Source organism: Tauraco erythrolophus, chromosome 15 (assembly GCF_009769465.1).
Source record: "Tauraco erythrolophus isolate bTauEry1 chromosome 15, bTauEry1.pri, whole genome shotgun sequence".
Lineage (NCBI taxonomy): Eukaryota > Metazoa > Chordata > Aves > Musophagiformes > Musophagidae > Tauraco > Tauraco erythrolophus.
In genome coordinates this window covers 12,993,863-13,005,219 of record NC_141479.1, presented here as the reverse complement: position 1 = coordinate 13,005,219, position 11,357 = coordinate 12,993,863, and the positions used below count along the sequence as shown (strand labels likewise).

General features: G+C 37.0%; 1 protein-coding gene across 1 annotated transcript in view; it reads right to left on the bottom strand.

Annotated features, from left to right (window-relative positions):
- Window positions 1–10,859: 10,859 nt before the first annotated feature.
- CMTM4 (CKLF like MARVEL transmembrane domain containing 4) overlaps window positions 10,860–11,357 on the bottom strand; it is a 34,092-nt gene continuing 33,594 nt past the window's right edge. Inside the window, exon 4 of the mRNA XM_086621072.1 lies at window positions 10,860–11,252. Within this exon, the coding sequence (XP_086477198.1) occupies window positions 11,079–11,252 (174 nt within the window). The 3' untranslated portion in view covers window positions 10,860–11,078. The remainder of the gene's footprint in view (window positions 11,253–11,357) is intronic.

Below are 11,357 nucleotides of genomic sequence, written 5' to 3'. Positions count from 1 at the left end.
TCAATTAAATATTTTAAAGCCAATTCTGATTTGGAGGGAGAGGTGGGCTGACTCAGTCTTTTGATCATCTTCTGCTAGCAATATTGCACTACGCTCAGGGTCTGGTGTAAGGCAGAGGAAAAGTCTGCTTGTTTTTTTGGCTTTTTTGTTTGTTTGCTTGTTTTTCCTCAACTGACAAGATCAAAACAGTGGGGGCACTGGTTTCTCAGCAATTTGGGATTCACAACACAAGCGTAATGTCATCCCTGCAGCATGGAGGCCTTATTGAAGTTCTTATTTCGGTGTACCAGCAGGGTTGTAATCAAACATTTGTTTTCCATCACAATATGTTCTTGTTCCAGACAGGAGCCGTTTCCAAAACCCGTACAGACTAATATATGCCTTCATTACAACTAGAGTGCAACTACTCCCATTTTGAATCCCTGTGCTTGTTGAACAGCACTCAGCAGTAGACAAACCTCGGGAGCAATGAGAGCTTCCAATAACAGTGCGGAACAAATCTATGTAGATACAATGCAAGAAGTCTTATGATATCAACACTGTGAATCACAGCCACTAACAGGAAGGAAAAACAATCAGCTGGCACCACAGATGAACGACGGCATACAGCTCTGACACTGTTTGAAGGTCTCTCTCCCACCTTCTCCTATCAGAAAGCTTTTATACTTATCTCAGAAGATTTGTTCAGTCTTGCATGATGATTTTGGACAGGTGATGTTAAGGAATTCAAAACATCTTTCCAAGTAGCCTTTTTAGATTCTCCCTGAAATGAAAGGCTCAACTGCCCTTTTAACACTGCGTCTATTGCACCACTTAATTCTGCTTTTCACCTGATATTGTACAAAGTTCTCTAAGTCTTAAATTTTCAACTGACTAATTTCCAAGATACTAAGTAAAAAGTGGTGTATCTCAGCCTATGTGGTATTTGAGAAGAATGCTTCCACCAGCTTAATGGGTTGGAAAGCAGAAGATAATTTAATGCTCTGCATAACAGCAGATGTTTTCATTCATTACGCTTCTGGTAAGTGTTCATTGTGCAAATTTCTAAGTCTAAATTTTATAGCTGCATCTTCCCCTCCTAGGAGACCATCAGCCTTTATCATTAAGTGACCAAGTACTTGTAACCAAATACCAACAGTGCACTTTTCTGACATCTGTACTTCTAAAATGCATAAATAAATGACAAAACATACATGTTGCTACTAGGCTGAGCTAAACACTTCATAGCAGGCAGCTTGTAACCAGCCTCGTAAGAGATCAAAAATAATAAAATGAAGTGCCTTCATTCCAAAGACCAGGATACAAACTGCCCCAAAGAGCAAATGCAAGATACCTATCACCTTATATTTTAACATATGCATGAAGAAGCTCTACTTAGCCCTCCTTTAATTCTTTTCTGAGCATGGAGAGAGAGAGAACTTATCATGGAAGCAGAAGAAATTTAGATAAGCACTGAGAACATGAATCTTGTACTTGAGACACCTTTTGGTACGGAGTATTGGTTTAAAAGTCAGGATGGAGACACGATCTCTTGGTTTTCTAAGTAAACAAGACTGCATCAAAAAAAAACGGCACTGCAGCACAGATTCCTCGTTTACTGGAAGAAGTCACAGTACTCTGAATGTTTCGTAAAACTTCTATGTCAGAAGGTAAAACAATGCTACCCCGAAAACAAAAGCGTATTTTAAAATCCAGAATGTGATGCTGCAAACCACACGATATAGCGTTTCGGCCCATTACAGTGTACCAGATGGAGAAACCACCACAAGAGCAATTCCACCACATCCACTTTAGCAATAAAGTGGTTCCATGTGCTTTCTGCTACATATAACCTCTCAGCAAGGACTGCTTAGACATGGTTTTTCATTAACTCCTGCATCTATGAAGTCTGTTTTGTCAGAGATATAGTCACAAAAAACTCCGACAGGGTTGGCTGGTTTGACGTTCGACCCCTATGCCAATGTCTTGCATAGGAAGTGCATTTAGCACTTACTGGATTATCAACTAATCAACCACAATACTTGGTATATTGAGTTTATATGTTGCCTTACAGATGAAGACAATGTTTTAGTACTTTAATATGTCCATTTATTAAACAGGAAGTCCTTCACAAATGATTCCGTACTATATTGATCAAGATAAGTGTTAGAAAATTACCATTTTCCCTAAATACAAAAATACAGACTTTTACCACTACGAAGACATGATCAGAAGAGTACCATGAAAATTCACAGAGCTCAAATCTTCAAATATCAGAAAGAAAACAAAAGACAGAAAGACAACTAAATAAAAAAAAATTTACAAAAAGTATTGTGCCCATATACAAAAGACTGGAAAAGTAAAATGACATTTAAAACTGATAAATACACCATTTAAATTATGCTATAACAGTATGGATTTCAAAACCATGACTGCCTTCTGTATTGCAAGACATTACAATTCTTCAGCTCACGTTTTTGTTTAGCATAAAAACCAACAGGAAAGAAGCACGCAACATATTGCAAAATCATCACTGTTGTAAAAACAAGCTGGAGGTTATGTTTTCTTGTAGTTACCTTGCCTTGAGAACCGGTCAAGCATTAACAGCACAGTTTTCACACACAGAGCTGGAAGATGCTGCACTTACACATGTAAGTTACAGCTGTGATACTGAGGGGACAGTGCTCACAGCTGGCAGGTACCGCTACAGAAAGCATGTGTTTTATCTGCTGGCCTTATGTGCTGTTTGAGAACTTCAAGAACACTTACCAAAATAACGTGGAATTGCTTCAAGGCTGTAAATTGTCTCTATATGAACATTTGCTAACTTATGACATTCTTCAAATCTTCGATCCCGATTTGGTGATACACGGGTACCTGATCTGCAGTCCCCTAAGTCATCGGGGATTTTTGCCTGAGTAAGGACAACAGAGTCAGGTTCTGCATTCACACATACAGTATGCTTGTAAGATTTCCTTGGCAAAACATTACAATTTTTCTTACTTCAAAAGCAATATACCAAGGGTATTACACAGCAGACTTGTGCTCATATGATAAAAGGAAAATTGCACCCTCTTGCTCAGCCTGAGATGGAATTCTAACCCACTATTTCAACTAATACTTCTGAGCTGTTCACAATTTCATATCTGTCAGTATAGGACCTATATCCCCGAGGGATAAAGTCTTCCAGTCAGACCTGGATGCCCCTTCCTCAGACAACCATAAATCATAAATTATAAGCTAGAATCAGAACATTTAGATTACATCTATGTTGTCTAGAGGACTCAGAATCAGCACCAAGGATAAAGCTGTCCCACACTTGAGCATCTCTTTACAGAAGTCTCAAGGAAAGAAATTCAGAGTACCTTCTAGCTCACATCAGCAATCTGCTTTATCTCCATCTTTCAGGCAGCAGCTGAAGGCAGAGCGGAGCAAAAGTGACACAATCTTTCCATTCGCCATGAGATCAGATTTACTACTTAGTGCATCAAGGGAAAGCAATGACTACAGTAGCCATAAAACTGGTATTAGTGGAAATAAAGCACAATGAGCTCAGAGATGCATTAGTGACTCACATTACAAAAATAGTGTTTACTGGTTTAATAAATTTACATCTCTATTTTTGTGAATGACAAGTGCTTATACCACACATGGAAGGCACACTAGGTGAAGCAGTTTTTCAGTATTGTTTACAATTCTGTGAAAAGACATACAAAGTGTCAACTTTCAAATCAAAATTGAGCATTATAATGAGAAATAAATACATACTTTACTATTTTATTGTGGGTTCCTGAACCCTTACAAACTTCAACATATACAAATAGTTTCAAAATGACGCTAAGACAGAAGAGAGTAAGTCTAGATAGATATAATGATTAGCTAAGTCATTTGTTATGTCATAAATGTTGTGCCTTAAGAATAGAAATCATTTAAAATGCAATAAATTGGCCACAATATATAAATCAAAATATTTTCTTACTCCAGAACTGTGATGTATGAGTTAAAGCTGGATGAACTGTGTAGTGCTAAGATACACTCTCCCTCCACAATAGCCAACAAGTAGAAACTGGTAAACATCCAAGATTAAGGTATAAACAGTAGAAAAAAGAAGGTACCAATTGTTATAATAAAAGGGTGCTAGCCAGAACCACTTTAACCTGTAGACATCAGGATAAATGTAACATTACTAAAAATATTAGACAATATACTTTTGGGATTAAAAGGTTACCAAAAGTGATAAATCAGCCTAGTTAAGAGAGGGTATTTTCTTTCAAACATACAGAAGTTTTAATTAAATTGTCTATTGAGACGTTTGTCCAAAGCAAAACAAATACAATATCCTGAAATTTCCCATCTTCTAGACAATAGTCCGTGACAGTCAGAAGAGGCATATGGTCATATTCTTTCTGTTACTCACATCCAGATGTTATTAAAACAGCTGTAGGGACCAGCCCCAATCAAAACACAAGAAAAAAAAATCCAGATACTCTGTTAAAATGATCTGGCTATTGCTTTTTGAAATGCTTCTATGTCCTCGTTCTGAATTCATGAAGATAGTTTCCACATCCTTCCATATATGTCAACTGGCTTTTTAAAATTTTACCCATGAAGTCCATGGTATACAGATAAAACCTTCATAGTAAACACAAAGCTCTATGTTATAAATACGTCAATCAAGGTAACTATGTATATTGTATATAAAATTAAATATCTTCTGTTTGCCAAGTATAATTTAAAAAGGAATATCTGTGGCTAGTTATAAAAAAATATTTATTAACCCATAGAGATTAAAAGGCAATTTCACTAACTCATCCATCCAGCACATCTGAAAGAGCTGCACTGGCATTCTGGATAGGTAACTTTAATCACATTTGCATGATAAATAGACAACTTTCATTTCTGGGCATATATAAGAACACTTTTGAAAGCTGCAGATCCCAAAAGAAAACTAGATTGTGTTGTATGCGCTAAATTAAAGGCTATCATAAATCACAGTGTAAGCAGATTTTTTAAAAGATTATTTTTAGAATATGAATGGTTAAATTATAGACAGATTGAAAAAAGACAACGCAAAAATAAGACCAAAACAACAAAGGAACCCTTGGAGGTTGAACAGCACTGCTCTGACACTGTCAAACAGATCTATCCGGCTGGCCAAGTGGCTAACAGGGAAAAGAACACACCAGGAAAAACTCTGCAGTAGCATTCAGAGATTTCCTGAATATTTGTATAATTCTTTTTTAATCAACTCCCTCTGTTAAAATAAAGAGAGGAATATGGCATAATTTCTAAAACATTCTTCTCTTTTTTGTACCTATTTCGGGTACAATTTTTAAATTCTCACTTTTGTTGCCATTAAAATTCATACACACAACATCTCTATCCGCACAGTCTTTTTGAGTTTTGTTGGCCTTCCAAATGATCCATATTTTATGCCATAAACAACAAAACCCAAGTATCTGATTTCAGGAACACTACATGACAGCTTTACTCATTTCAGTGGGACTGAGAAGAAACTAGTCTGAAACCATCCTTTCTTTGAGACACACAGAGCCCTTGCGATGCAAGCTCCTACCTCCTGCAGGTCTCTGTGAACCAACTACTACACTTCAGCTGAGCAGAAGTTACTCGATAATCACACCAATTTGGCAAAACACCTCAGCTTTTAAGATGCACCATGAACAACCATCGGTGTAGACTCTCTCCAACCGTACTACACAGCCAGCACCGCCCCAGAGTTAGGAACAGAGAAACACTTCTACACCTACTTTTACTTCTGTGGCTGGAGATTACTAATATTCGCACATAATTTTGAAAGCACTGGGTTATTAAGTGTCAAGTTTGGGTTTCTCTCTCCTTTCACCCTTTATCACACCTCAAATTCATGTTGGATTGTGCCTGCCTTTTATTTATCCTAAATACTTGCTGAAGATATTTGGCTCCAGAGCTTTCAGTGTAAGACCGGTTCTTTATCCTGACTTTCACATAAAAAGCTGTTCAATATCTGATCTGAGTAGGAGAGAGAATATTATTTTCTATGCTATTTGAATTGCTGTTAAGTTTGTGATTTTTTTTTTAATTATGCCCTAAAACATTATTCTTACTTATTTTTGGTTTTGTTTTTTGTTTTTTTTTCTCCTCACAAAAGAGAACAGTAGGAACTTTTACAAAGCTGTCATGAGACAAAATAACAGACATAGAACAAGGACTGAGGAAGAGGGGCGGAGAGGGGAAGCTTGCATTAATAAAACCACATATTAGACAAGCATTTGCTGTGCTTACGCATCCCCAAAACAGCACAAAGGTGACAAATACCAAATTCGTTTAGGGACCTTAAAGTTTACGGGAAAACTAGTGGTTAATTCACTCATAACAGTCCACATGCAGCTTGTAGCAGATCAATTCTCCTGCTGTGTTCCACAGCATTTTAAGAACCAGTAAGTCCACTGTGTTAGGAAGAGACAATCAGCATATGGTACAAAAACAATTCACAAGGTGAGAGAGGAAAATAATAAGATTATAGAATCAACAATGAAATATAGATAAAACTATTATAGATTGTATCATGAGATGCACAGTGAAACACACGTGACAAAGCCTGTGAAGAAGCACCCCACATTACTGATTCTATTTAAATTCACATATAAGAGACACCTTACAAGCAAGAGATGAGAAGCTGCTTCCAAGGCACAGCTCGCTGTTGATGCCATGCTTCTGAATGCGAAGCTCATGATGAATAGCACAGACTGAAATATAGGCGTCAAATCGCTAGGGTCAGTACCTTGTCTCTGAAAAAAGGCAGAGGTAGATGATCTCTAATCCTCTCAACCTCTAAGCATGTGGCTCCTGCCAGAAAGCTTACAGAAACACGTGCAGTATACCAGCAAGCTTCCAAAGTCCTATGGGAAACAACAAAATTTCCCCCAGCACATCCAGCCCACACATCATACGCTATCTACAGGAAGCATATCGCGCTCAAGCAAAAGGGCACTGGACACAGTATTCTTATCTTCCTTATACGGAAGCAGACACTATACAGATCAATGAAGAAGACTTAACAAAAATTAAATATTAAAACATAAGATAGATGCATGAATATTTGAAATTAAAAGAATAAGTGCAGAGTAAGAGGAATCAACTTTACGAAGAAGCAATGAAACTATCACATCAGCTCTTAATTACGGTTTTAGAAACTCCTGTTGTAGGCTGTTTGCAAGGCATTACAGGAACGAATTATAACTTGAACCAAGGTTGACAAAACCAAGCACACACAGCATTAAGATGAAAACATATATTCTTACAATGCTATACACAATTATGCTGCTGTTGCTCCAATCATATCTTACTGTTTAATCTTTTGATGTCTGTGCATAGGTTGCAAAATTTACTGTCATTCCTACATGCAGAAATAGAAATACAAGGAGACTGCATATCTGAGGGCTTAGTTTGACACAAGAGGACTAAACAGAACCATTACAGTTTCGAGCATCCGTTCCCACAAGGTTGAACTGTTTAGCTTTAATTTAGTTTTATTTACTGTGGGTTTTAAGTCTCTTTACAGAGCTAAACAGCACTCTTAAGGACTTTATCCCTATGTGCTCAGCAATTACAAGGCAAGACTAACTGGCTGGGAGAAGCAATTTCATGTCTCTTTTCTAAGCAACTTTAAAAAAAAAAAAAATTAACTTTCTACTCTATTTTTCTTTAGACTTTTTTTTTTTTGATGATGACTGCAGTTTGGATAACAGTCTTAAAAATTTACCACCCCTTCAATATACTGTGTAAAATTAAGTCGGGGGGGAATCAATTGTGTATATATCATATGATCTTTATGTTTCAAATTCAGTTGTCTCTCACAGGTACTTTACTTCCCTTCTGTATAATCCAAATAGTACATAATGTTTCTGTAGAGTAATAAAAGCTTAACTTAGATTTTTAGAAAGTATATACTGTACAACACTAAAATCCTCTTTGGTCCACAAAATAAGGAAATTACAAATTTACATTTGTTTTTGTTTTACAAAGTGTATCAGATAGTATTTTTTAAATTAATGATCTCTTTGAATTCTATACTGAAAGCTGTGCTAAACTCAAGTCATGATGTAAGTAATAAATAACAGCATACTGTTCTCAGCTCAAGAAAAATTATTTCACAAGTAAAAGCACTCAAGGTCATTCAGGTATATTATACTACATGATGATATACTACACTGTATCAGAAATATAACTGTACCACTCTGCATTTGCCATTCCAGCTAAAAGGCAACAAAAGTTTTTTATGATCTTGCTCCAGAAAAAGCTTGGTGAAGTTATCCCTTTTTTTAGGTAAGGAAAGGTGTAAGGATTGAAAGATACAAAATTAATACACTTAGAGATGCACAAGACCTCCTACATCTCTGAAAAAAATCCAAATCAGCATAGGGGTATAGGAGAGGAACAGGGTGTTCTTTAACATACACACCCTTTCACCTTACACATTAACCAGTAAACAGGATACACGCCGAATGAAAAGCCTTTGCTATGCATCACCTAACTTCTGTTCCTTGATTCCAGATGAGGACTCCACTCTAAAAGCATGGAGCTTCTGGAGAACAATATTCTGTATTTGAGTAGGGGGTTTGGTTTTCGTTTTTCAATGTGTTTTTTTGGGTTTCGTTGGTTGTTGGGTTTTTTGGGGGTTTTTTTGTGGGTGGTTTTTGTTTGGGGTTTTTTTTGAGGTGGGGGAGGTGTTGCTTTGGGTTGGGTTGGTTTTTCACAACCTCTATATTAACTGTTTTAATTCAGTTTACAATTCCAGCCTAGGTATGCTTGCGCTACTTTTAAAAAGGTTCTTTTAATAACTGACAATATCTACAAACTCTCCTTGCAAACTTTGCCAATACTAGGCAGAGTGCTGAAAAACAGCAGGGCTACAAGAACTGTACTGGCAATAATAAACCTTGTTATTTCATACCACACTGAACATGGAAGTGTCATTTACTTTTCATGAAACACACAGTAACCCTGGCGAGACACCACCTCAATAAAATGTCTATGTTCTAAGCCCAGCACTAGAGGTTGGCTTATATGGTTTGATCTTTTTTTTCAACTTGTGTTCCCTTTGGCATTAACTTTCAATGAAGCACAATAAAATGTTACTACAGTAACTGGTAACCATTGCTCATCAAGAAAATGCAAGTTTTCTTTAAACCTCATTAGTACTTCTGAATTTTAATCTCCATTCTAGCCACTAAGGTCAAACGCACTGTAGACATCAGTAAACTTAAAATGAAAAGACACAGTTTTGTCACCAATTTTTCAGCCATGAAAATAATTCTCTGTTGCTTGGTTCAAGCAAAGCAGCGCTAGGTTCACACCTGTCACTCTCCCAGTTCTCTCCAGTATTAAAAAAGCCCAGGCACTTCTACTGATCTTTCGTTCGGTGTAACCTGTCTTTCTCATTTAACGGTGACCCATCTACAACGTATCGCCATTTGTTCTTAAGACTCCAGATAACTGCATTCATCCACTTAAGACTCCAGCTACATAAGAACACAACACAAAAAGTGTTCGAGTCAATGCGAGATAAATTCAGGCATACGTGGCGTTACAGTTCCGCTAATTTCAGAGATTTCATCAGCTTACAACCACAAAGGAACTCAGCACTCGAGATCATCTCCCCACACGCACTTTCTTCATGTAACATGCAGACATGCATATGCCAAATAATGGATTGCATAGATAAAAACATCAATCAAAAAAATCAGAAAAATATCAAGGTACATCTTCCTATTAACATCATGACATTGTCTAACTGATTACTGCAGAATTCGAGTTTGAGCAGAGAAAATGTCCTCCTCACCGGAAGTAAAGTAAAGTAAGAAAACTTCAGTTAGGTAAAAACTATTTCCAAAGAAATCAATACAACCAATTATCCTCCAATTATCTAAATTCATTTCAAAAGAAATATTAGGGGAAAAAATTTGCAGAAACACCCAATTAAAAAAAGAAAAAATCATTTCACCTACTGCCAAGAGTTTTCATTTAGAAGAAACAACCAATCTTCCGAAAAGGAAAATATTTATCTGACATGAATCACAATATGAAATATTCACCTTAGAAATACTTCATAAGCACTTCATACTTTTCGCTAGTTTTTGCTTACCCTAGGCTTCTCAGAAAGGTTGAACCTTTAAAAAAAAAAAAAAAAAAGAAACCCATGACTGAAATGCAAGTCTACTGGATGACAACCACTTCTTTAGCTGCTGTGCCCCTCAACCCCGCTTTCTCCACATTGCCTCTAAAGATATTTGTTTCCCCATTTTGTAATAAAAAATGGAATGTATCCCAAACTTTAGCAGAAAACCACATAATTGCACTTGATACGTTACGGTGACTATTCAGTAAACACGCTAACTTTGCACCAGCTCAGATCTGGCCAACGTCACGCGTGAACTGAACAGGGCAATTAGGGTAACTTCTTCAGCACTACATCCATCAAACAAAGCATGTTAAAACCGTTGTCCACTTCAGCTATGTAAGTGCACCAACAGCGAAACGGCAGGGGATCCTGCAGGTGAGACTTGAGCTGCACTGCTGAGGCTGTTTGCGCATGGATACAGAGAGTTTGCTGGACACAATACATGGTGAAAGTTATTGCGATCTGCTCCCCATTTCCTTTTCGCGTGGATTAAATTTACTTTTGGTGGATTTCTTTCCTATACTAACCAAGGTAGTGCTGGTCTTAGTGTTTACGACAGACAGAAACAGTGGCAGAGGATGTATATTCAGAGCTTGCACTTGGGAGAGGGAAAGAAAGTACTGTACAGTTATCCAAAACAACAAGATATTTCAAAACATACATATATATTATATAAACTATATAATATATGTGTATATATATGTGGACATCTTAAATGGATCTTGCTTTGGAATGACCAACATTTACTGTCTTCATGACAACAGCTTTTGACTCAATGCATCTCTGCATGTATGCAGGGCTGGGCATTCTTTGCCATCATGTGATTTTCTTTTTCTTCCTTAAATAAAGAAAACACCCTTTATTCTGTGAGGGAGTTAAGCACTTCTTTTCCCTTTGCAGTCCCATTTGAATGTTGCTTTCACGCATCCAGACGCTGAATCTCAGGGCGATGATCTACTTCTCTGGATTCTGACCGAGCACGTGTGTAATCACTGGTCTGCCGACTATTTTGTTGTCTGCTGTTCATTCGCCACTTTTTAATAGCTAAATACGTGTTCACAGCATATACTGCCATTGCCAAGAAACCAAATATCTATAAGAAGTAGAAAGAATTGTCAAAGACAATTTTTGAAAGCAAGAACAACAGTAGTTTCACAACAAATTCCTCAGAAGCTTAGTTTTCTACTTTATTTGCACT